The 26,011-nt window shown below is 50.0% G+C and overlaps 1 protein-coding gene across 1 annotated transcript; it reads left to right on the top strand.

The window, feature by feature from the left end:
* The first annotated feature begins 123 nt into the window (after positions 1-123).
* TCEA3 (transcription elongation factor A3) lies at positions 124-24,883 on the top strand. The gene is made up of 14 exons (XM_044435013.1): positions 124-579; positions 1,063-1,312; positions 4,949-5,011; positions 7,894-7,999; positions 10,459-10,594; positions 11,597-11,668; positions 14,182-14,271; positions 15,397-15,471; positions 16,178-16,338; positions 17,393-17,449; positions 18,237-18,391; positions 19,409-19,555; positions 20,946-21,017; positions 22,327-24,883. Exons 2-14 carry the CDS (start codon positions 1,244-1,246, stop codon positions 22,333-22,335), a joined length of 1,212 nt encoding a protein of 403 aa, XP_044290948.1. The 5' UTR covers positions 124-579; positions 1,063-1,243; the 3' UTR covers positions 22,336-24,883.
* The last annotated feature ends 1,128 nt before the right edge of the window (positions 24,884-26,011 follow it).

Genomic DNA, 26,011 nt, shown 5'->3' with positions numbered 1-26,011 from the left:
GCGGCTCACAGTGTGCATAATTTTGCATAAGTTTGGAAGTGGGTGGGACTTGGGGTGTTTGGCTTTGATGGGGGTGTGGCTTTGAGGTGTGGGTATTACTATCATGAAGGGACCCTCACTACTAAATCTGCCACTGCACCACTGAGAACAAGGTCTGGATCATCCAGACGATGGTATTCCCGGCTGCAATGAGTCGGTTTGGAAGCTGGACAGTGCAGAAAGCTGGTAGGAAGAAACTTGATGCATTCGAAATAGGGTCCTGGAGGAGAGCGTTGGGCCTACAGGGAAAGAAGGTGGGTCCTGGGTCAAATCAAGCCGGAGCTTTCCCTAGAAGCGAACATGCCAAAACGGAGGCCCATCCTGTGAAGGCAAAACTCTCCGAAGAAGGCAATCCTGTTAGGGAAAGTCGAAGGCAGGAGACAAAAGGGAAGGCCAAATATCAGGAGGACTGAATCCACAGCCTTGAACTTGGCAGAGCTGCATGTAGCTGCACGGACAAATGGAGAGGACATCTTGGAGGGCCTTCATGCGAAGGGTCACCACAAGCCACAGACAAGTTGACAGCACATGACAACAGCAGTGAGTTTCAGAGGCCCCCTTGCTCCACCTGCGGAGGACGGCCCTGGCATCAACCCTAAAGTCCTAGCCTGAAGGCGCCACGAAGGGAGCTCCGTCTGTTCTCCTACCCGCGAGAAAAGGCCTGGGGCTTCCTGTTCTGGCCGCTTAGCAAGCCCACCGCGGTTCTGAGCAGAGCCCGAGGCAGCCCCTACCTGGGAGCAGTCCCCGGGCTGCTCCCCTCCTCTCCGTGCTTTTTCCACCCCTTAATCCCGGACGCCTATATTTAGCCCTCCCCCTGGTGCTATTTTGACGGCATGGCTGGGCAGCCCTTCATAAGGGCTCGCCTCGCCGCGCCTCCTTTTTGTTTTCCGGCTTTCCCTTCCCTCGCTCTCCTGCGTCGTCCGCCTCCTTTCTTGTCAAACTTTCAGAAAGTGCAACCCACCCCCCCCCCCCGCTTTTTTAAAGCAACAACCGCCACAAGCACTTTTCCCTTCTTTTGCAAAGCCAAACAAAACACGGCAGCCGAACCCCCGCCAACAAACCACCCAGGCGAGCACGCACGCTGCAAGGAAAGCAGAGCTGGGGGCAGGCGGGGGGGGGGGCGTCGATGTGGTGGTGCTCTCGGTGAAATCGTCGGCTGACTCCGGGCTGAGCGGACGGGGGCGTCGATCCGAGCAGCAGAGCCATGGGGCAGGCGGAAGAGTTGATCCGGATCGCGAGAAAGTTGGATAAGATGGTGTCCAGGAAGAGCGCGGTAAGAGGAGCGTGCGCGTCCCGTCTCTCGCTGGCCTGGCCGCTCGGCTCGGCTCGGCTCGGGGCTTCTTTGGGGGGGGAGGGAGCGGGGAGGGGGCGCACGGGGGCCCAGTGGCCGAGAGGCGAGCCCCCTCCGGGCTGGCGCCCCGAGCCCGGCTTCCTTTTGGAGCCTGGCTCAGGGAAACTGCAGTCGTGGAAGTTTTCGTGGCTTCCCTGCAAAGATTTTGCAAAGAGGCAACAGGGGCACCGCAGAGCCGTCGCGTTGGACTCCAGCCGAGCGATTCGAGACGTGTGGGGTCCAGCGTCGGGGGGCGACCGGTCGGATCCAAAGTGCATTCTGAAATAGGGTTGCTTTAAGAGTTCGCTTCCCCCTACCCCCACCCCACCCCATCACCTGCGGTTTCTTTCCCCTTCCCGCGAGCATATTAAGTTCCAGTTTTCGTTCTGTTGCAGTTCTCTCCGCCATGTCCGCGGAGCCGCCAGCCCCTGTGAGGATGTGGGGAGTGGGCATGCAGAGAACAGGTGTTTGGCAAGAGCCTGGTCGTGTAAATTTAATCTTACCCTGGTGACTTGCATCATGGGTTGCTGCCAGGAGAAGTAAAAATACTGCGTGCAGAAAAGGGGCAGGGTTGAAAGAGTGTGGCTGAGCCCCTGGGGTGACGACAGGGCCTCTCTCTGAGGGCCTCCTCTAATTTGGGGGGGGGGCATTGTGCCCATGGAGCTCCTGAGGGCTGCCCCCCTCTACTGGAGAATTTGCCATTGCTTTCCTGGGTGTCCTGTTTTCCTGCAAAATCTCTGTGTGCTTTTCACGTACTGTGGAGGCAAAATTCAAGGCCAACCACAGGTAGAGGCGTGCAGTGGCCTGCAGGCTGGGTGTTGCCCAACCTTACTCTGTTTGATGGGTGGTCGAGTGAAGCCCAGTAGTAAGATCAGAAGGGAACATGGGGCTTGGAATTGCTCATTGCCGGTTCACACCTGTACCGAGCAAGCTTGCAGATTACCTGGTTGCAGTCACCTTGAGATGCATCATTATTTGAGATGTATCTTTCCTCTTTTTAGGGGAACATGGGTTGACTTGCACGCTTGCTCTCCTCCTTTCCCTTTTATCCTCAGAACAACCCTGTGAGGTAGGTTAGGCAGAGAGTCAGTGACTGGGCCAAAGTCACCCAGAGAGCATCATAGCTGAGTGGGGATTTAAACCTGGATATCTAGCCTCCCAGTCCCACATTCATACACACCTGCACTATGCTAGCTATTGGATTTGCATTCAGATTGGAGTAACTATTTCGAAATTTGCAACTGAACACACAGGAAGGGATGCATTTTGCTTGCCTCAGCAATGCACAGACTAGTCCTCCAGGACAATCCATTGATCTGATTTCACAGATCAATGCAGGAAAACTTTTAACACTTTTCATTGAAGGATATGCTCACGCTCGCTCTCTCTCTTTCTTTCTCTCACACACACACACACAAACACACCTTGCTCTCCAGTATTGTAAAGTACTAAAGGAGGGCTGGGCTGCCCATTTTCCTTTGTCCCTGCCAGCATGGCCCGTGGTGAGGCATGATGGGAGTTGCAGTCCAGCAACATATGGAGGGCCACAAGTTGCCTTTCTGTTCTGGAAGCTCAGCTGTGCCTGCTCTTGTAGAGCAGTCAGTTTTTTAGCTAGCACTGTGCCTTTAACGGTGTCTTGATGACAGCATGGTGTTAAATGGTTGCTGGTGCTCGGAAAGGCATGGTTGAAAAGTTGGAAACCTTCCGGCAGGTATTTATTTACCCTGAATGTTTGGTTGCTCTCTGGCATTGCCTTCTGAAGCTGGCCCAGTAAGTAAACCGACGGCAATGTTCAGCGGCTTAGATTACTGGCACCTAAGTCGGCCAGATGCAGAAGAGGGATCAGCCAGCCTGCTGAAAGCGATGCTTCTTTTGCACAGTCGCTGCACAGCTTTTGCACGACTATCAATGTGGAGGAACACCAGCCTCTTTCACGTGTGGCTGGGTCCCTAACCCAGGCGCTTCCAGATTTAGCTTTTATTGCACAATCTCTCTGCTTCATTGATGGAATTTTACAGGAGCGCCTTCCCATGTTTTTCCACTACTGATTCTGTCTTTTTTCTCTCTCACTTAAAAATAAATCTGTTGGTGAGGAAAAGATGGGGTGGCTGCAGAATCAACACCTTTTGAATGGCAATGTTGGAAGGCATCCATCTGTCTGAAGATGCCTGCATTGCAAAGGAAGTTAGTGGATGCTAAAAAGCCCCCCCCCCCCCCCCGGCTGCATTGCAGGTAAACAGGATACAGGGAGTGGAAGAAGGTTATGAACCTGTCATTCTCCAGGTTTTGTTGGATTCTAGTTCTCCTCGTCTCTGATGCTGGCCAAGCCTGCTGGGGCTGATGGAAACAGGAGCCCAATCGTATCTTGAAGGCAGTATTTCCTCACCCCTAGACTAGCAAAGACTGATTCTCCCTGTGAAATATGGCAGATCCAAGAAGGAACCTGGATGTATTGCGAGATTGCTTCCACTGCGTGTACCAGGGCCAGCCCTACATTACACAGAGTGCAGCGGCCTCATTCTTGCATATGCCGGGAGGCTGGAGCAAAGTGTGGGAGAAGAGAGCTGCGTGCCAGGCAGCCTACCTGTGCTCTTCAGCTGGTTTGTCACCTTCAGGTGTGCTCTTCCCATGCCTGTGTGGAAGGACGATTCACCTGGTGGGTCAGTTGCCTTTGCTCAAAGCAAAACAAAACGATAGATAAAAAAGTCAGGATAAAGGGAAAAATAGCTTTTGCCCAGCCTTGGACATTTCCTCTGGCCACATTTAGAGCTGGTGGATATGAATGGATATGTTTTGCTCTTCTGCTTCATTTGAGCCGTGACTCTTCTTGCAGATTGAAAGTCTTGCCCATGAACATGAGTATTGCAAGAACTGAGCAGATCTGTGCAACCTGGAGTAAGATTGCAACTTGAAGTTAATGTTTGACTCCCCTTGCAAACTTTGTTCCAGCATACCTGGACTATGAATAACTCCTCCCCCTCTGCCTCCTCCTCGACTGCCTTTAGTCCTCCGTGTGTACAGCTTGAAGGCCAGTGTTTGTCCAGCAGTGGAAAGGTTCTGGAGTTGCAGGCAGAGCAGCAAGCAGGAAATGGGAGGTTTCCCTCCTCTAAGGCCTGAGCCAAGCTGGTAGAGTGAACCATGTCACTAAGCAGCTCGAACTCAGGTTTGCTAGAAGTCCAAGTTCTTCTGTTCGTCATTTTAGATTTTGAGTGGAGGATAGAAAGAGGCGACATGGAATAGGAGTTCTCTGTCTTAGGACGCACAGCACAGATCAGCCCGACAAATACAGGAATCGTTGTTAGCCCACACACGTTTTTAATGGCCAGCATTATAAGACTTTGCATTTCACACATGTCCCCATCCCCTGCTTCACCCTAGCTGCTTATTTAGCCAAACAATATCACCCATATGCAAAGGAGAGGACTCCTCAAGCTCAGGGGGATTGCGGAAGTGCTTCAAGGAATGTTCCCTGAAACCCATCCCTCAATCCCATAGAATTCCTTGCATGAGATAAAAGGGTATTTGTGTGTAAGGTATGTCAGCATGGCCTGTGGGGTTTCTTTTTTCCTCCCTCCCTAGGAAGGAGCTCTTGACCTGCTGAAGAAACTTAACAACTTTACAATGACCATCCAGCTGCTGCAGGTAAGGCATCACTGAGGATCTGGAAACATCTGGGTGATCTTTAATTACTTCATTATCTCACACTCCCTCCAAGAAGTTCAAGAAAGTACACACAGGTTGCGAGTCCGATAATATAACAGTCTCAAGGGCTGTGTATGGGTTGAAAGGTGGTGGTTGTTAAATAGTGTATTATTGTGTTGTCTGAATCCATCTGTGCTAACAAACCATGGTTGATCAATCACATTAATCCATGAGGGGACCCAGTGGCTTATTAATATGTTGTGAACTGTGGTGGTTTTTCGTTAACCAACCAAGATTTGTTAGTACAGTTGGCTTCAGGCAATACAATAACCCACATTTCCCACATAAATATGCTGTTCCGTGGCAACCCAACTTAACCCTGGAGAATGGGTTATCCTGTTGTCTGAACCCAGTCATAGCCCCTTAGTTCAGCCTCTCAACAAGCCAAGAGGTTGAATGGAGGGAGAGTCGCTCCCCTGGGCCACCCTGGTGAGGGATGAAGGGTGAAGGGCCACCCTGGTGAAGGGCCACCCTGAATCCCTTCAGGGTTCAGGAGCGATCTGCACACGGGCCTTTGGAGTCTTACTCTGACACTTGTACCTACACCCAGGCAATCCCTAGTTATCTTGTTAGCAGCAGAGCATAACGTGCCTTTGAAACAGAACATGAAAGCATCCATAAAAAGCAACAGTGAAAAAAAAGGTCGCGTCTCAGGCGATGCCTTGGGTGTCACGTTGCGTTTGGCCAATAGAACGCTAAGGAGCGGCTGCGTATTCACGCTCAGGATATCTGGCTGCCCGGGTGGACACACACTGGTGCCGTGCAGCCGGCTGCAGGCCTCTTGCAGGCCTGGCTGAGCTCCTGTGGGACCCACGGCCGCAGGCAGGCTGACGCGGTTCGGGGCCCGGCGTTGCCACTCCTTGTGAGGCGCAAGTACACTTGCCAGCACGGAGCGCAAGCTGAGCCGCCACCACAGCCCTCCTGGGGCAGAGAGAGGCTCACCCGGTAGCGATCCAGCTTGAGGAACTGCAGATCACTGCAGCGTAGCGTCTGCAGGGCTGCTTTTGAAAACGGTGCTGCAGCTTCAGCTGATCCAAAACAGGGCAGGAAGTCTGCTAATGAGAACTAGCTCATGGGTGTCCGTTAAACCAGTCCCCTCTCTGCTGCACTGGCTGCCCATTGAAATCCAGGCTTCATTCAAAGTGCTAATACTAACAGTCAAAGCTCTAGCCTCGCTTGGGACCAGGTTATTTATTTATTGATTGATTGATTGATTGCATTTGAATGCTGCCCCATGGCCAAAGGCTCTCTGAAATGCAAATAAAACTGAAAACTACAAATAGAATATGAAACACAAATAAAACTAAAAACAACAGCGAACGAAACCCATAAACAAACAGGATAAAAATAGAATATAAATACAACAAATACATAGAACAGGAGGAAATAAACACAACAGACCAATAACAGCCATGAAACAACACGCCAGCAGCAAATGAAGTCCAATCTAAAAACAAATAATTAAAAAGTCTTGACTTGGTGCCTAAAGCAAGATAAAGAGGGTGCCCGTTGTACCTCCCTTGGAAGGGAATGCCAAAGGTGAGGCGCGACAACAGAGAAGGCCCCTTTCCTTGCCAACTCCCCCCTCCCCTCATTTCGTTATCTGAAGGATTGCCTTGTCCCGTATGTGCCCACCTGGATCGCGAGGTCTTCTCCAGGGTCCTTCTCTGGGAGCCCTTTCCAAAAGAAGTGAGGCGGGTCGCCAGCAGGAGGAGCGCCTTTCCAGCTGTAGCACCTGGTTGGGGAATGGGCTCCCTGCTTGTATTCTTTTCAGCCCCAAATGGAGACCTTTTTTTTCTCCCAGCACTTTAGCAGGTTCACTTTTTAACTTCATGCATTAATATTGCCGTTTATTCTGTATCTCTGCTATGTGTTTATGCTGATTCAGTTGCAATTCCTCTATGCATTTGTGTATGTGTTCGAAATTTTGCATTTTTTACTTTGTATCATTTGTTAACTGCCCAGAGAGTGTCAGCACAATAAAAATGAAATGTGTGTGTGGGGGGGGGCGGGCGTGATGGGAGGGTGGAGGTAGTCCTGCCAGCCGCCCTCTCCCTGCAACGAGTGCCCCACAGGCAGAGGGTTTGGTGGAGCTCTCCTGCTGCGCCGCCGCCTCTCTCACCAAATGCAGGCACAGGGGAGCAACCTGGCTGCCACGGAGCAGGCCAGATGATCTGACCACATAGCCCAGCATCCTTCTCTCTCACTAGCTCTTCACAGTCTCAGGGAGGGAGGGAGGGAAGGAGGGAAGAGAGAGTCTCTCTCTCTCTCTCTCTTTCCCAGGCCACTCTGCTTCCACGTCAGTTTGCGGAACTCTGAAAAACAAGGAGAATGTATATGCCTTTTCACATGCATGAACGGTCACGTGCACTTTTAATTTCCCCTGATTGATGAGGCTTTTGCAAGCGCTTTTGCCTCAAATCTGTGCTTTTTTTGCATGCTGCTTTTCTTCCTGCACACTTCTCTGCATGGCTGACAAACCGGTCCAGAGGATTGCAAAAACCCAAAAGGTGACGGGGTGTTCTGCTTTGGTTCTTTATTTGGGAAGTGTGAATTCGGCCCCTGCATGTTAAATTTCTGCCCCCTTTTACTAGTCCCAGGTAGGCAAGGGGCTTCCCTATACCGTTTTTTCATTATTTATTTATTTATTTATTAAAACATTTTTATGCCGCCCCATTTGCCGAAGCCTCGGGGCGGCTTACAACACTAGATTAGCGGTACCAACATTAGCGGTACCAAGGCGGCAAATTCCTGCTCGTGAAAGCTTGCCTCTCCCCTTGAGCTGTTGCATTAATCGCTGAATCCTTTCCTCCGCCTCTCAGACTACAAGAATTGGTGTGGCTGTCAATGCGATCCGCAAACACTGCTCGGATGAGGAGGTGGTAGCCTTGGCGAAAATCCTCATCAAGAACTGGAAGAGGCTGTTGGGTAAGCGACTGGCAAATGCTGCACTTGAGTTTATCGGGGGGAGTTCATAGGTAAGGAAGGCTCTTCCCGATGATCATTAGGAGGGGGTGGGGTGGGGTGGGGTGGGGCAGACAAATGCCAAGAGGACAGGGCACCTGCACCCCTAAGTAGCTGTGCAGAAACCAGGGAAGGCCTGAGAACTTTTGCAAGGTGGCAATTCCCCATCCCTGCCCCAGTCTTTCCATAGACAGAGCTGACTAGATGGGCACCTCAGTCTTACCTGACCGCTTCAGGACCACACCTGAGGACAGCTGGCTAATTGAGAGTGTGGAGCAGACGCAACTTTGTCCTCCCACAGCGGGAAATGGGTAGAGGACCCAGAGCACTGCCCTACTGAGACGCTGAGGACTAGTACCCTGCCAAGCACAACCCAAGTGAGAAAGTTTCCATACCACTTAAGTAACATGATGCAGCCACTAGCATGGCCTTTTTTTGTTGATTGCAGCACTAAGAAGTGCTGAGGAGTTTAGGCACAGATACGAATCAATAGGAGTTAATGAGAAGTAGTATAGGATGCTTGATTGGGATGCAGGAGGTCTCTTTCCAGCCCCCACTCAGCCATGAAGCTCACTTCAGGCTGGTCACTGACTCTCAGCCTCATTTACCACATAGGGTTATTGTGAGGATAAAATTGGGAAAGCTTGTGGATCCCTGGAGGAAAGACAGGATATAAATGAAATGCATTTATTAAAAAATGATGTGTCAGCCGAGTGCTATTGTTGAAACTCCTGGCAGAACATGGTTGGCTAAGGCTGATAGTTTTTTCCACTGCTCTATTAATCCACATGTTCAGTTGGAGAGCATCTTTGCAGCCTCTTATTGTTTAGTGTGTTTGTGGCTTAATTCTTCAGTTTATTTTGACAAAAGCAAAGATCAGTTGTTTGAGTGTTGTAATACAAAGTTGCTCAGGGAGCCTTATCAGGTAATGCAGTGGGATAAAAAGCCAATAAGTAAACAAGGAAACACTTTCTAGTGCCTGGTGATCCAAAAGGATATCTGTCTACACATAGATAGATTATCTTCGTTTTCCACTTAGTTGCTGACCTCCCCTTTTTACTATGGAATGGATAGATGCCCGTTCTTGTTCTCTGTCTCTGTCTCTGTCTCTCTCTCTCTGTGTGTGTGTGTGTGTGTGTGTGTGTAAAGAGAGAGAGAGAGAGAGAGAGAGAGAGAGAGAGAGAGAGAATAGTGACCTGCAAGTCCTACTTAGTTAAAGGTCAAATTAGATATGCTAATAAGCTTGCACTTGGTAAGTACACGATCATCCTTGTATTTATAAATAGGGAACTATGGACATCTGGATCTGGACCACATCGGGGGGGGGAATGGGGGGATTTAACCCTCTGCTCTCCCATGGTCTACACTGGGTTCTCCGCCTCCACCCGTGTCTCCGCTACGGCACGTTCTTTGTTTCGAATTGTCCAGCGGACACTTTCATGCTTGTCGTCCCACTTGCCTTAGGGGTCATGCGTCCTCACTGACAGAGGACAGCCTGAAAGAGCTGCCCCATCCAATTCTAATTAAAGTTAAGAAACAAACAGCAGCAGCAAAAAACTCTAAGAATGCTGCCTGTCCACAGGGAGTGCCTGATCGGCAAGCCGAGCAGGCAGGCACACAGGGCTCCTGGTCCCGGCCCTCCTCACTGTGGACTACAGTCTTGTTTATATTATAACAATTATTTTCAAATTGGCACCTAAATGTATAAACTAGCACATGCACACGTTGTGCCAAGTGGGATTCCCCTAACCGTTTGCCTTCCCTTTTGATCTTGCACTTCCTCTTTTTGGACAATTCATAAGTTGCCACCCCACAATGCTTGAGAAATGGTTCAAAACATGCTGCAAACCTACAAAACCACAAGAATTAAGAGAGGAACAGGGTCCAGGAGGTTGATTTTATCATTTCAAAAGCACCGTCGTCGTCCTGTCTACAAGCCTATTTCTTCATTCATGGGGACTAGAAACTTATTTAACTGTTTAAATTCCAGATGTACATGAATGACAGAAGCAAAAGCCTTTGTAGGATTCACTCAGAATAGAGCTGCTCATAAAGCTGGCAAAGATCTCAAAGCAGGAGAGACCTCAAAATGTTTAATTCTGGCCAACTCCCAGCAAGTTGTGGAAGCAGCTCCTGTCTGAGGCCTCCCTGGTACAGACCCTCTTATTTTTCCAGAGCCAAGTTAAGACAGTCTTCTTTACAGAGACTTTGAATGGTACCTGGGTGTTTGTTTGAAGCTGTCTATTTATTGACTGTATTGATTGTATTTAACTCAAGTTGTTTTTAAATTCTCTTTTTAAATTTTGTATTGACTCGTGCTGTTTTATTGTGTCTGTCCTGTCCTTTGATTTTTTTTTTTTTAACCACACAATCAATTGGTACCTATAACAGTAGCTGGGTGGCCTATTTTTTCTCATTTTCAGAGTCATCAGGGACCCAGAAGAGTAAAAAGGAGAAACAGAGAGACAAAGAGATTGAAATCCCTAGCTGGAAAGCTGAAGATACAGATTCCCATTCGGCAAATCCATGCAAAAGTCCCGATGGGAAGCCAAAAGACCGGTATTTGCCGCATTCAGGCCGTTCACACCTCCGGATCTATAGCACAAAGAGAGATGCAGCTTTTGTCCTGGATCAGGACCTCTGCTTTCAGAAAAATCCGTCTTTTTTAGGATAGCTCTTTGAAGTCAAGCATACGTTGCTGCTGAGAACGTACTAGCTTTCCTAGCCAGTGGATCCATTGTGCTCCAAATGGCCAGCAGTGGCCTGATTCTGGAATGGGTCTGCATTCTGGTTTTACTTAGCTCCAGTGAGAATTGAGTATTCCGGTAGCCTTTGACAGCTTGTGAGTTGCCCATAACAGATTAAAAGCACTTCTCAATGAATTGTGCACTTAGAATCGTTTGGTGAGTTAGTTTAGGTTTTCTACTAGCAGTAATTATAGTGCAGGAATCTTTGCACCCACTTTTCTTTTACTGAGACCAATGTAGATTTCCCAATAAAATACAAGTATCAGAACATTTTAAAAATATGAAAATAGGATCTTCTATTCATCTCTTGTTAGAAAAGGAAAAGTTCGAGATTCTGACTGGTCATCTCACACAAGAAAGCAGCTTCAATATCAAAGAAGGAATCTAACTTCTGAACAGTTGCAGTTTGGTTCTCAGGCGTAAAAGAATCTATTCTTTTAAATTAAAACTATGAGCATGTTTGTTGCTGGCTCCCTTATGCCAGCCTCCCCCAGCCCAGCATCTCTTAAAGCACCGCATTACATTCATGACTGGGAACCAGCTTGTGTTCCCCTTTACACTCAGACAAATAGTATAATCCGTGTTGAACCTTGCCTGGGGCGTGTAAAGATGATGAGCTATTGCAACTTGAAGAAGGAAGGAAAATGACAGGCTGCAGTCCTGCTTCCTTCTCCGTTCATCCTGCTTCTCAAGTATCTGGAGGGAGATGCCAATTTATTAGTTTAAGGGCAATGCAGTATCTTTTGGTACAGCGAAGGGAGAATTTGAAAAGTGCAAGCTGACCGTTGACCTCGCTGACGCTTCTTGCTTTCAGGAAACCGAGCAAGTCTTCATCTCCAGAGGCTGTGCCAAAGAATTGCTCCTCCACGGTTTCCAAGCCAGACAGGTACAGGTTTTTTTTCAATGGGAAGAGTAACTAGGGCAAAAACAGATATGATGTGCATGAAAACAGTACGATGTTATGCTGTCATTTCTTTCTTAAAAGTTTTTGTGATGATGGGGAGGCAATTCTGCCTTCATATGATTGCATGTTTTAGGTGTTGGTTCCAGTTTCCCAGCCGAACAGGAAACATTGCAGACACTGGATAGCATTAAATTTGGACCTGCTTTCAGATGCCTCTGTGGCTATGAATTCGCTAGGTGCTGTTGGCTGTCTCTTGGCTGTGTTTGAGAAGAAATTGGCCTAGACACCCTCACCGATGGGGCTTCAGCCACCTCCGTGGAAGCCCCTTCCATACCCTGGGGGTCCTAACTGTCAGGAAGTGCTTCCTGGCATCCAAATTGAACCTTGGTGTTAACTAGCTGTTTGCTGTTAGCTGGGCTCTATTTTGAAAGGAGGGGGTGGCAGGCACCCCTTATCACTGCCTGCAGGCCTTATCGTAATGACTGCTATTCTCCAGCCCTTCAGAGTCTGAGCCGGTCCCTGCCAAAAATTAGCCGGCTGATTTCCGCTGGGCTGCAGCCAGAGTCTTCTATGCCCTCCTTCCCTGCTGGAAGCTGAGGACATCCTCAATCCTGCCTGACAGCGATTGGCTTTGGAATTGCACCTCACACTGGTTAAAGGGCTTGGTGGGGCTTTTGGAGTTTTTTGGGGGTAGGGTGAGCACAGCTAGGTGTTCTTCATCTGCCCTGCACCAGGAAGGTGTGATGCTCTTTAATCTTCCTATGCAAGCTTGGAATCTTGTTAGAAGCCCTATTTTGGCAGAAGAACCTTTCTTACAGAGAGGATAGATTAGGTTTTTTAATGCTAGCTTGGAGAATGCGTTAAAGGAGTTTTCCATTGTTTAAGTGGTAGCCTGGGTTTAAGATAGGGCTAAAAGAGACATCTCTGGTTTTCCATCTTCCTCAGTGTACGTCAAGTTCACTGTGTGTGCTTTGTTTCCAGGTCAGGCCTTAGCACAGAGTTCAGGGTCTTCTGCCTTTATTTTGCTGCTCTTGGGCTTGGGGCAGAGCTGAAGGTGTCAGTTTCTCTGCCTCATGTCTTGGTCCCAAGGATACCTGGAAAGGCCTGAGCATCTCCTGGCTTGGACTGGTGGATGTGCAAGGGCTGGCGGTCATCCTTGCTTGTCCGCTGGCCAGACAGCAGGGAGCAACTTGCCCGGCTTTGAGCCCCCTCCCCTTCCTTCCAGTGGGGCTCTCTCTTTAAACTAGGCTTGGAACGGAGAGCCCTTCAAATAGGGGAGGCCTTTAGCCCGAAGGGTCTTTCCTCTGGAAACCCTTTAAGAGTGTTGTCTGCAATGGAAGACACTTGGGCGGCCTCAGAATTTGCTGCCTGCGCAGCTCCCGCCTGGGTGCAGCCCCTCCATGTTTCTTATCACAAAAGTGGGCCTCTTGTGCTGAAGCAGGCAAGTGCAGTTCTCATGGCCTCCTTTCCCTGGGCTCGGAGGGGCGCCGGGCTGTGATGCCGCCGACCCTGCTCAGTCTCACTTTCCCCTCCAGTGCCTCTGAAAACAGCCCTCCATTTTTCTGTGTCACTTGCCAAAGCGTGAGTCAGTCCGAGCGTCCCTGCGGCCTGTTCACCAGCCGTTGGACACGTGGCAGAGGCCTTCTGCTTTGGGGAATGCCCTGAGCCTCATCAGACTGAGCGGGCTTCGCATCCTGCAAGCGCAGAGCAGTAATGCCGGGAGGGCAGTGGATGCAACCTCCTGCTCAGTGCGGGCATCCCTGAGAGAGGCTGTCCAGCTGCGCCTTGGTTACCTGTTTCCAAGGAGTTTGCAGGATGACAGCTTTGGGATCTGCTCCAGAATTTTCCCGGGGATTGAGGTTGGGCTGACTGGTCTGTATTTCCCAGATTCTTCTTTTTCCCCCTTTCTTGAAGTTAGGAACAACTTGAGTCCTCCTTCAGTCATGGGCACCTCCCCTGTCCTCCCCATTGAGCCTTGGTGCCGGTCCTGCATGGCCTGGTGGGCAGAGGGCACATGGTTTGCTGTCGACGGGCCCATGCTCGTTCTTGGCAGGAGAGAGACAGGGCAGGCCCCTTGCAAGGCAGTCTGTTGCCTGAAGCGGAGAACGAGGCCGTGCCCCACTCCCTGCTCCACATGCAGAAGGCGAATGAATGGAAGACTCTCCCTCCAAAACTGATGGTAGGACCGTGTCCTCCACCGTATGCAGGGGTGTGGGGTGTGGTACAGGACAGCTCACATGGCCCAGTCCTCCAGCACATTGGTGCCCCTTCCTGCCCCACCACATCTCACTCTACCTAATGGCAGAGCCAGCCATATTCCAGGGCAGGTGATGGGCGGGAGCTCTGGTAATGCCAGAGAGCTGCTGCCGGCCATGGCAAGGATCAGATGCATCAAAGCATCAGACCTGGCCTCCAACAGCCTGTGACGTTCCAGATAAAAGTTGGGCATCCGTGCCCCTTTTTGTGACTCGCATCCTTTCTCTTCTCGGATGAAGGAGGAACTCAGAGGACTCCCGGTCTTCCGTCTCCACTGCTGCTTCTGCTTCCTCATCTGCTTCCTCTCCCAAGAGACCGTCAGCGGACAGGTAAGTGAGAACGTCTGTTGCGCTTGTCACACCTAGCAGGACGGTTGGGGGACTCACACCAAAGCCAGTCTGGCAAACCCAAGAGGAGTTGTCTCACTATCTTAGTTCAGAAAGAGAGAATTCAAATTCCTTAAGGCAAAGGTGCTGATTTTCCGGGGCTGAGAGACTGCGTTCCATCCACTCTCTCTTGGCAGCCAAAATTTGGTGGTGTGGTGAAGGCAGCGATGAAAAACAGTTTGCTTTTAGAAGAGAAAGTAGGATTTGATGTTGAAATTTGTACTTCAGAGTAGCCTTTATACTTCTGTGGCATTGTCAAAATTTGCTGACAAGTTACACTTTGGGCTTTTTAAAAGAAGGCTGCTTTTTCCTGTTGCTACGCATGCAGATAAATCCATTGGTGGGGGGCAGTAGGAAGCATCCGATTGAGCCCCACACATCCTGTGTGAACCCCCTGAGCTGTCTTGGGAACACCCCCTCCCAACAGAAGCTGCTGTATTTTTGCAAATGTCGGGGTTCCCCTGAGCTTGCCTGTACCTCCTCATTATGTGTGGGTGGTGCTGTTTTGCGCATGGAAGGGTCCCTTTCAGTGGCCAGGCTGGCAGTCCACTTCCACTCGAGGAAGTGGCTTCTTAGCTACCTCCACGTCTAAGCAAGAGCTGCTGAGAAGGCCTGAACGAAAACCTCTGAGTGCCAACCGATGCTCCAGTTACGGTCCAAGACCTCCTTGAGGGGTCCTAGGCAGGGCAGGACAGTCCTGGCTAAGAACTGGATCTGAGATCCTTCCACATCCCCTGGACGGGAAGCTTCACCAGGGCACTGCTTTGCAGTGTTCCTCTCGCCACCCGTCATGTGTCGTTTGAGGGACCTCATGCTTTTCCTGAAGTTGAAGTGCTTTTTATTATAATTTGTTATTATGTGTTGTAAGCCGCCCCGAGGCTTCGGCAAGGGGCGGCATAGAAATGTTATAATAATAATAATAATAATAATAATAATAATAATAATAATAATAATAATAGAAATCAAAACCGGATGGAAACATGCCATCTGCCCCGTGCCGCCACCGTTCTTGTCCTGGTGTTGGTGTTTCGGCACTGGGATCACGGTGTCTGCTTGTCTCCCCTCCAGGGCAGCTTCCACAGGCTCCAGTGCAGCCACGTCTACGGGCTCCCGGAAAAGCTCTGCTGATGGCAAAGAGGAGAGGTATGGGATGGAGGGCGCAAGAGAAAGATGAACCACGCAAGAGCTGTCACAGGGAGTCCCTGTTAGTCCGAGGCTGAAGAACTGCAGGGAAATCCAACAGGATCAAACTGAAGGCTTACCTAGGTCATCCTCCAGTTTCCCACAATGGCCAACAGGAGGTCCCTTAGAAGCCCTCAAGCCAGACATGAACAATACTGTGCATTGTTTGTTTGTTTGTTTAATTTCTATACTGCCCTACAGCTGAGGCTCCCTACAATACTTTTCTCGATTTACAAGGTTTAGGTTTTTTGCCAATTTATGCAGAAATGTATGCATTTATTTATGTCACTCACAAGCAGACGTCTTAGTCTCATCCTCTACTAATGTGGCTAGTCCTTTCTCCAAGCCATCTAAGCTAATGATATCGCCACAACTTTAACTGCATTAAGCTGTGAGGCGGTGAGTCTAGCAGATGATGTTGTGCAAATGCTTGTGCATTTTAACTCTCAACATGTGCGCTGCCAACACGGAGAGGAAGTGGAGTCTGGGGGATTCCTTGTCTCAGGTGCCGGCATAGTTTGCTTAGCCTTGCGTCCCTTGAGTTTTCCGGAGCAAGGGACCCATCTGTCACTACCCTCCTGGCAGCGGCAAAAGGTCTTGGGCAGGGAAGGTCACCACTTTGTTATCTGCCCCCGGGCCATGATCTGTCGCTTGCTGTGCTGTTCAGGTCAATCAGCAAACCTCGACCGGAGACACCCAAGACGCCCACCAGCCCCGTCACTCCGACATTTGCACCTTCCAACTGCTTCTTGGCATCCTGCTACCTGACCGGGGACTCCATCCGGGACAAATGCATCGAGATGATCTCTGCGGCTCTGAAAGTAGATGGTGAGTGACACCCACCCCCCCAAAAAAAACATCTGCCGCTTGGGAGCTTTTCTCAGTGAAAGTTTGGGTGCAGGAAAAGGCACCAGATATTCATAATCTAGTCAGAGTGAATTGTGCTGCATATTAAATGGCTTTACTAAAATAAATTAGCAACACAGTTCTGATTTGCATAGTATGGTTTTTATTAGGATAATTTTCTTGGTGTATAATTTTTAGATTGCCGTGATGCTGATGCTACAGTTTGGCCTCATGAATTAGCTCTGCGGCTGCAGCCGCTGCCAAGAAGGGGCTGGTCCCTTCTTTGGCATAACAGTCTAACAGGCCAACCTCTTCCAACCTATCCTCCCCTGCCCGATGAATTAGACTGCGACTCCCATCAGCCTCAGCTAACATGGCCCTCAATTTCCCATGACCAACTGTAGCTAAGTCTGCAAAGTACACATAACTGGAGAAAAATAGCATGTTTTCTCCTAGCGTTGTTCCTCTGTTCAGTTTTTCCTGCCGTTTTCCTCATGTTGGAATTGAGCCTGTAAATTCACTGGGCCATGGACCTGCGTTCTTTGAACGCTGATGGTGCTATATAAACACAAAATATTATTTTCATTATCATTCCTCATGTGGCAGTTTATTTGTTTGGTCATTAAGGCATTTGCATGCCGTTTGTTAGCACGGCGCTCTCAGAATGGTGTACATAGTTGCTCTTACTCATTTCTATATTACTATCAGTAGTAGCGGTAATAAAACAAGAAATGCCATGATGTTTTAGTGACACCCTTTGGGTAAACTCAGCCTTACATTACGTGCATGCGTAATGTTCTCTTAGTTGGTTATTTCTGATACTTCTTTCCTTTTAATGTACGACTTGATTGTTTGTTTCTTGAGCAAAACTTATAAGCTGGTTTGAATCTAGGTTAATGCACTAAAAAGTGGTAATTCTTTGCAAATTATGCAAAGAAATAAGCACGTCTTTCAGTGGATGAATGCCTAACTGGACCCAGATTTCCTGCTTGATAACCTGATCTGCCCCCCACCCCCTTCATCTTTCGCTCCTTAGATTATTACAAGCAGTTTGGAGTCAATTGTGACAAGATGGCAGCTGAAATTGAAGATCATATCCTTTGGACAGTACGGATTGTGGGGTGATGGGGGATCTCCCAGATGTTGTTCAACTGCAGCGCCCATTTCCCGTCTCTAGGCAGCAGAGTCAGTGGTGAAGGATGATGGGAGTTGCCCTCCAACAGCATCCAAAAGCTGCATATTCCCGGTCCTGTGGTCCTTTTGGCTGGCCGGGAGTGGTAGAACCAGAATTCCCAGAGCAAAACTCAAGGCAGTGAAAATTAGGAAAAGGGGAGATGTGCTTGGTGCACACGTCTTCCATCTGATGTGCTGTTTGGAGCACGGTTACTCTTTGGGGGGTGCGCTTTCCCCTATTGTGCAATGAGGTTCTTAGCTCCAAAATGGTGCACAAAAATGCAGATTGGAGGGAGAGTCGCGCACAAAAAGGTGCACGTCAGAGAAGGCTGCCAGGAAAAACAAAGAGAGATTTTTGTCTGCTTTAAAAAAACAAAACAAAGGGCAACGTGCCTGGCTGTGCTGTGTCAAGTGATAGGAGTTGTGGTCTGACATAGCTGGAGGTCCAGGTGAACATGGCTTTACCTGCTTCCGGGGGTCCTTCCCTTCCCTCCAAGAGATGCAGGTGCATCACCTGCTTCCGGGGGTCCTTCCCTTCCCTCCAAGAGATGCAGGTGCATCACCTGCTTCCGGGGGTCCTTCCCTTCCCTCCAAGAGATGCTGGGGACGAATCCAGGCCCCTTCTGCACCCAGGCACACCTTCCTCCCCCCCAGTCATGCGACAGCCCCCCCTTCATTCAAAAGTCGGTCCTTGATCAAGCTGCCACATATCTACCAGGAGCTGAAGGGCACGGATATGAAGTACCGGAACCGGGTGAGGAGCCGGCTTAGCAACTTGAAGGACCCCAAGAATCCTGGCCTGCGCCGGAATGTGTTGTGCGGGGCCATTCCCCCCAGCCTCATTGCCAAGATGACGGCAGAGGTGAGTGCGCGGGTGGCTTCCCAGTCTTCTCTTCTCCAGCTGAACATGCCTGTTTTCTTCAGGCTTTCCTGGCATGGATTATTCTCCATACTGCTCTGAACCGTGACGGCGGCTTTCGTGAGTCTGTGCCGCATGGGCCTTTCCTTCCGAATCTCCTGCTCTCATTTTCCCTGTTAAAGAAGGTGAGGCAGGAGACAACTAGAGGGAGAGCCTTTCCAGTGCTGGCACCCCGGTTGTCAAACCTGTCCAGAGAGGTTTGCTGGCCCCAGGTTTTCAGTGCCAGGCAAAGACCTTTGGCTTGCCCAAGACTTTAAAGAAATTAAAACAAAACCTCTTAAATCAAAGAGTCTCAGTTTGAAATTCCATGTTTCTAATTGTTAGTCTTAATTGTTCTTGTGTTGTGTTGTCTTTTACTGTTGAAATTGTAAGCAACTCAGAGATATGGATGGGGTGGCTGCATAGATACAGAAATAAATAAATAAATACAAGTGTATTTCTCTGTGCATGTCTAGCAGAGAGACAGACAGACAGACAGACAGACAGACAGACAGAATTATATATATATATTATTTATTTATTTAAAACATTTTTATGCCGCCCCCATCGCAATGAAGCCTCGGGGCGGCTCACAACAGAAACAAATACATAACTACATAAATACATAAATAATAACAATAAAAAAATAAAATTATTTAAAAACCCCTGGTGCATCTCGGCTAAAAATTTTAAAATCCTATAAATACAAATAATTTAACAATTAAAATAAGTTTTAAATAAAAAGGTCTTAGCCTGGCGCCGAAAAACAAATAATGACGATATTAATCTTTACTTTTCTATAGATGCTATAAAAGAAATGGATTAATCTAACAAATAGAGCAATTTGTAGCTGCGGTCTCGGGGTGAACCCCTTTGCCCCCAGGAGGACACTTCAGAATCCACAAGCATAAAATTGCATTGCAAAGGGTGCAGACCTCATGAAGGCCGGGCCAGTCTCAGCCCTGCTCTTGTGCATTCCAGGAAATGGCTAGTGATGAGCTGAAGGAACTGCGGAACGCCATGACTCAGGAAGCCATCCGAGAGCACCAGATGGCCAAGACTGGAGGCACCACGACCGACCTCTTCCAGTGTGGCAAATGCAAGAAGAAAAACTGCACCTACAATCAGGTAGGGAGATGGGGATGGCGCTGCGGGGGGAACCCAGGCGTCCCAGGGAGAATGCTTCCAAAATGAAGGGGTGCTTGGCGTCCCTCTGTCCACCCCTATCTTGGAGACTGTCTTCTGATCCAGGAATAGGAGACCTTTTCTCCCCAGATTCTCTGCCCTCGGGGTGATCTGTCACAGGGCCCCTTGCTGGTAGGTGGAGCTTAAAACAAGGTGGGGCCCTCCCCATTCTCTCGCTGTCTCTTCTCCATCCCCTGGATTTGATCATGGGAATAGCACACCCTGGCATCTCACGCCTGCTTCTCCGCCTTCCGTAACACACTTCTTCGAGGTATGATTCAGGGAGCTAAATATGCGGCTCTCGGACCTCCTTCAACTATGCAGTACATGCATTTGTGGTTGATTTAGGATTACCTGCAGTCAATGAATAATGCCAGTCCTTATGACATGGTACTAAGAGCAGTCTTGACTTTTCTGGCAGTAGATTCTTATATAGCCGAAGTGGAAGCACCTCCCCACACAAGGGTGATATTATCGTGCTTCGAGGATCCTCAGGGTTTGCAGAAGTCTTTCCCCCAAACATCCCAGTAAGGTCTGAGCATGCTCAGTGGGCTATGATGCCTGGAGGTGGAGCGGAGTGGTTTGCATCCGGACCAGAGAGCACTGCCTGGCCTATTTTGCCACAGGTCTCCTGTGTAAGGGGAGAATTCTGCTTCAGCCACTAAGCCCCCGGGAAAAGCAGGAATCAGGACCTCAGGAAGGATGTGTGTGACAAAAGAGATTTGTACGCCAAGTGTGCAAAGTGCTACAGATTGGTTCAGAACATTTTATTTTTTGCATGTTTCTGCAAAAATAGACATGTATACAGATATACATACCCAGGTTCAATTTGGATGCCAGGAAGTACAAGGGTACGGAATGGGCTTCCACGGGAGGTGGCTGAAGCCCCAATGGTGCGGGTGTTCAAGGATAGGCTGGACATGCACATGGTAGGCATGTCATGAGCGGAGCCGGCTGGAGCTGGGGTCAGACTAGATGGCCCAGGAGGCCCCTTCTGACTCACTCTGTCTCTATGTTTGTCTACATTTTAAAATGCACACATTTCCCCATTTCTTAGCAACATACACATCTTTCTGTGTGTACATTTCAAAACGTTGGGTTTAAATGATAAGCTGTATTCTGGTTTATGTTTCAACAGCAACCACGCTGCTCCCATGCGCAGCCCTTGAATGAGGGCTACTGTGTTGTCTCAACCCAATCAGTGGCTTCCTGTTTAGCTGGGGCTTGTGCTCTGGAGGCAGGGTCAGGTTTCCCAGCTGCTTTGCCGCTAGCATTTGTGACCCAGGTACTAGCCAGTGCAAACTCCCTGATCACAGGTGTCTGTCTCCTTCAGGTGCAGACACGGAGCGCTGATGAGCCCATGACAACCTTTGTGCTGTGCAACGAATGCGGGAACCGCTGGAAGGTGTGTATGTGCTTGTTCTCCCTCAGACGCAGTGCCTCCGCTGTAGCTGTGCTTCCAGGGGAGTGGTTGCCCCAACTGGGGACTTGCATCAGATGGAGCTTTTAGTTAACAGACAGGAGAAACCTCAAATGGTCATTTTGTTATCAACTAGTATCAAAAACTAGGAAGAGGGACCACCGTGGGTACTCTCCAAACCCAAAAAGCAGAGGGGATGCACGTTCAGCCATAGGCTGCGTTAGATGATTGTCTTGCTTACCTTGATCGGACCCACCGGATCACCTGCAGCATAGTAGGAACGGGCCTGCAGTCCACCCCCGATGTCCATACTGGGCTGAGGCCCACCTGGGTCTGGTTCAGCCTGTGCAGGCCAACACGCTTGGGCCGTTGCCCTGCCGAGGTCCCCTAACTGACCATTTTGGGCGTGATTCTGTTTCAAGTGGTGTGTGCTTGGATGGCACCGTGGCCTCCTGGGTCCACCTGAAGGCGCTGGGAGTGGGTGTGGTGCCCTGGCTGAGAGAGCAGGGCACGCGTGTCCTTCCCTCCCTCTGCGTAATGAGCTACATTGCAGGGATGGGCATGAAGCTCCAAGTTGCACTTTACAGTTCCTTACCTTGAGAAGATTGCACGGAAAGGCAGTTACACTTTTTCTAGCTACACCAGTACCTATCGGGTTGGATCCAGGATCTTCTCTCCATAAGAGGGAGGCTGCCAGTGGCAGAAGGCCCCTCTGTCCAATATTTAGCCGTTTGCCTCTTCCTCCACGCCACAGGTTACCCCGTTCTGCAGGTGTCTGGACTTTCCTTTTAGCATTTTCAGAGGGCTAGACATGCCCGTGTGAAGGAGACAAGCGGGGAAGTCCACTTCTGTCCACACAGTGGATCCAGCTTAAACCTGGATTCTACCCATTGTCCGTTGTTCCGGCTGGGATGCTGGTGCGTCCTCAGAGCCTCAACACAGGAGAGCCCCAGATCCTTTTGCTGCATGTGCTGCCGTCTTATACCAGCTTCCCCTGACCTAGTGCTCTTCAGGTGTGTCAGAGGACAACACCCATCCTCTCCCGCCAGGAAGGCCATGGGAGCTGCTGGCTGGGGAGAGGAGGAGTGTTGGAATCCAAGAAAGCCGCAAGGCTTGCTGACAGGTGATGCTGTCCCACGCAAATGGAGGGAGGGCGCCAGGTGGAGAAAGGCCATCTTATTCATGACCTCGGTTGGTGCCCCACTTGTGACAATTTCACCTGGGCTTTCCCAAGTGAGGCCACAAAGTCCCAGAGCGTCTGGAGGTGGTCAGTTTCCTTGGGTCTGTTTTGCAGTTCTGCTGATGTTGCTTGCGGCTGCATGCCAGTCCCCGACGGAGGAAATGGTGTCCTGTCACAGCCAAAGAAAGGGGAAACCCTTTGAAATGTCCACTGAGGAAAGAAAAGAAGACAATGGGGGAAATCGGAAAGGTGAAGGTGTCGGTTTCAGCGCCATATTGGATTCACCAAATTGCAACAGGAGTGCAGTTAGTCACTCGAAGGGCAGAATGATTTGGCAATAATTTTGTAGTGTTACCATTGACTGGGTTGTGTGTTTCTACTGCAGAAGCTGAGAATTTACTCCCGACTACAGAGTGCAGAATTCCACTTCTAAGATGCCTTCATTTTTTGTTTTTTTTTTTAAATAGGTTTCTAGCCCTCAGGGCTGCAAGACAGGTTTGAAAGGGCATATGCAGGTAACATGTAAAGAAATCAAAGCCAGAGGTGGAGGCAGATCAAGATTTTAAGGTCTGTAGCAGATGAATCACAAGTCGCCTGTGTACTATTTTCGCTCCTCTGCATGACTTACTTGGATCACAAAATCCACCTTTCCTTTGTACAGAAAGTAGGCAACTTTAATTTTTTTTAAAGCACAGAATATATGCACCGTTTGGATTCTGTAATGAAGTGGTTCTTCAGGCCTTTAGTTTAGCAAGCGCTGTTGATCAAGCATCTGGCAGGAAGCGTCTTTCATGCTCTGGTCTTCAACTGTCGTGTTGACCATCCCAAAGAATCACACCCTGAACTCAGGTGGCCACAGCTGTGACAACACAACCCCTTTATGCATTTTCTCTGAATATGGGGGGAAAAAGACAGCGGGTTTTCAGACAAGATGGATGTTAAGGCCTCCTGTATTTTTAATCGCAGAAGAGAGAGTTTCAACACTTGGAGTTTCTCTCCTGCCACACATGATGTGCTTTCAGTCACCACATTTTGGCCATGAGCAGGTCTCCTCTCTCCTGCTCCTGGTTCCAAACCTCAGGCAGCCTTTTAAATGCAGCTCTTTTATTGCGTCTCCAGAGATAGCAGAGCAGTTTGGGCTCTGAATGCCTTCTCCCAGATCTGAAAGGAGAAGCCTCTCCTCACGGAAAGAGTTTGAACCCAAACAGGAGATTTCCCCTGGCCCCTCCCTCCCGGTAAAGCTTCTGGCTCCACACTCAGCAAAGGGTGGCTCTTTACTGTCTGAGGGCCAGATGGCACATGGTGAAGCCCCTCCGAACTGAGCTCCTTTCTTCTCTTGATGCCTCCCCACTGGGCCCAGGTCTGGCTCTCGCACCTGGAACTGGCTCTCCCCTTCCCCTCCTGAAATCCTTCCCTCCTCTCCCAAGACAAGCTGAGCAACTTCACCAAGCAGCCCTGAAGGAGCTTCGACCGTGTGGGCCCCCTTGCTCTTTCTGTTCAAAATCTGATGGCGACTCCCACGGAGCCGTCTGCCGTGCGGGAGAGGCGGCCCCACGTTCTGCCACTCCATCACTGCTTGCTTTATGCCGGGAGTTCGACTGTTGACTTGTCTGGCCGCCTGTCGATTCTTCTGGCTGGCAGGGGCATCACAGGTTCCTTCCAAGTTCGGCTCCTTCCTGAGACACAGAAGATGGTGGGTGAGGCTGCAGGGCTGCATGTGATCACACTTGGGACACAAGCTGGAGGAGAGCCGTGCCCAGGCAGCCTGCTCCACCCGCCCCCCAAAGATGAGTAGGCCCCATCCCGCGGTGGGTTGTCAGGGGTGAGCCTTGGTTTAGAAAATGGTCGAAGGTGGTTACTGACGGTATGGCAGCTGTGCGAGTCTGGTCCACGGGCTCCCCAGGAGGCCATGCCAACTTCACCCCGACAGGTTGGTGGCTTCCCAATTTCCCCCGATCTGAACGGTTGGGATGCCTCTCCCAAGGCCTTGGTACCGGCAAGAAGTACGTTAAGCTGAAAAGACCTGCACCGTTGGCCCTGCCTTCTTTGCCTTGGCCCCACCAGCATGTGGGGGTGGTCCTCGAGAGCTGCTCCAAAACAGAATGCAATCTGTGGGCTGGAAGGGGTTCAACACCCCCACTTGAGGAGATGACCGTATTGCTGGTGGGGTCAGTCATTGGGCACCGAACGGGGCCACCTCAAGATCCGAGGGGAGGACCAAGGAAAGTGGCCTGGGGGCTCCCCCCCCCACCCAGCCCATTTGCTCTTCCAGCTGTATGTGTACCTGGCAAAACGGGAAAGCTGCACGTGCTCATTTCCCACAATGCCGCAGGGTGACACTTCAGCTAATCCAGGGCGTGGCAGGAAGATCAAAATGGCGGACAGCTTCCAAGTGAACTAGCCGACTGGGCAGGTGGGTGGGCTCTGTTGGGGCCCCAGTAAACCACCAGTGGCCCGTGGGTGTCGGAGAAAGGCAAACTCCATCAAACGTGCGCCATTACTATATGAAAGGAAATAGGAGTAAGGCGGTATTTGAACCCTTCTTTCCAACATCTTTAATGTTCCTGGACCGCACCAGGCACTGGGCTGGAATGAATTTGCCCTTGAACTGTGTCAGCTTGCCCTTGATGGCCACAAGCATTAATGAATAAACTCCGATTGCTCTCCTGTCCCTCCATGTGTCTGTTCCCTTGCGGAAGGAAGCTGAGAAATACATGAGCGACATCAGCGGATTGGGTTACAGGCAGGGCCTTGATGCGAGCAAGGGGCTGCGGAAGCCCTGGGAGAAACAGTCTGGGGTTGCCTAACTTTGGGGTGGGGAGACATGAAAGACGAGTGCAAAATGATGCATGGCGAGGAAAAAGCAGGCAGAGGTTTTCCTCCCTCTCCGGCAGTACTAGTCCCAGAATCATCCCATGAAGTGGAGTGGCAGAAAAACGGGGGCCAGATGAAAGGAAATGCTTCCCATGACACACACCCTGTCGGACTTGCTGCCATGAGATGTACTGAAAGGCCACTATTTGGATGTTTGCAAAGGGGGAGGAGACAGATGCATGGAAGAGAAGGGTATCGAGGGCTAGCAGTAGCCAGGATGGCTATATATTCCCCTGCTGGGGCTGCCTAGCTCTGCATGCCAGTCGCTGGGGGACAGCATGTCGCAACCACGTTCACCTGAGGGCTTTCCGTGGCCAGCTGCAAGCCCCCCCGTGAACAGAATGTTGGACCAGAGTTCTGATCCAGGGTGGCTCTTCTTTTGCTTGCCAGTGCCTCTGCCCCACACTGGAGACGCTGTTTCATCTACCCCTCTGCCCTATAGCAGTGCTGCGCGGTTACGTGGTGGGGAATTGATAGTTTCCCACTTGTGTTCAAATCTCCTGCGTGTGTTTCACGTCTTCCAGACAGATGCAAACCGCAGGCCCTGCTGGGGGCATTGGCGAGCTGCCCCGGGGGGTGCATGCTGGCGCTGGGCCTGTGGCAGTCAGAACTGGAAGTGTTCGAGTGGGCATCCCGATGTTTTCCCCTGCTCAAGCGACACGTGCCTCCGTTGCGTGCCATTTTCTGCAGGTACCACAAGGGGGCACTCCAACTCTATTGGCTGGCAAAGCTCAAAGGTGACTCTGTGACTAGAAAGACATATTTATGCTGAACAGGGAATGTTATGGCAATTATTCTATATTTTCCTGCATTATTTACCCCCTCTTCTCTCAGCTGCATGCTATTTAAAGATCTGTCTGTCTAGGATTGAGTACAAAGGGGTATGCAGTCGTTTCTCAGATGGTCACTGCCTAGTTCACTTACC

This window comes from Varanus komodoensis, unplaced genomic scaffold (assembly GCF_004798865.1).
Source record: "Varanus komodoensis strain SLA01 unplaced genomic scaffold, ASM479886v1 scaffold29_1, whole genome shotgun sequence".
Classification (NCBI taxonomy): Eukaryota; Metazoa; Chordata; class Lepidosauria; order Squamata; family Varanidae; genus Varanus; species Varanus komodoensis.
This window is presented reverse-complemented; position numbering and strand designations above follow the sequence as displayed.

Excerpts from the sequence above, each read along its gene's own strand:
- TCEA3 (XM_044435013.1), top strand. The coding sequence starts at position 1,244 with ATGGGGCAGGCGGAAGAGTTGATCCGGATCGCGAGAAAGTTGGATAAG. Across the intron at positions 5,012-7,893 it reads TGACCATCCAGCTGCTGCAG|ACTACAAGAATTGGTGTGGC; the intron begins GTAAGGCATCAC and ends TCCGCCTCTCAG. Across the intron at positions 11,669-14,181 it reads ACGGTTTCCAAGCCAGACAG|GAGGAACTCAGAGGACTCCC; the intron begins GTACAGGTTTTT and ends TCTCGGATGAAG.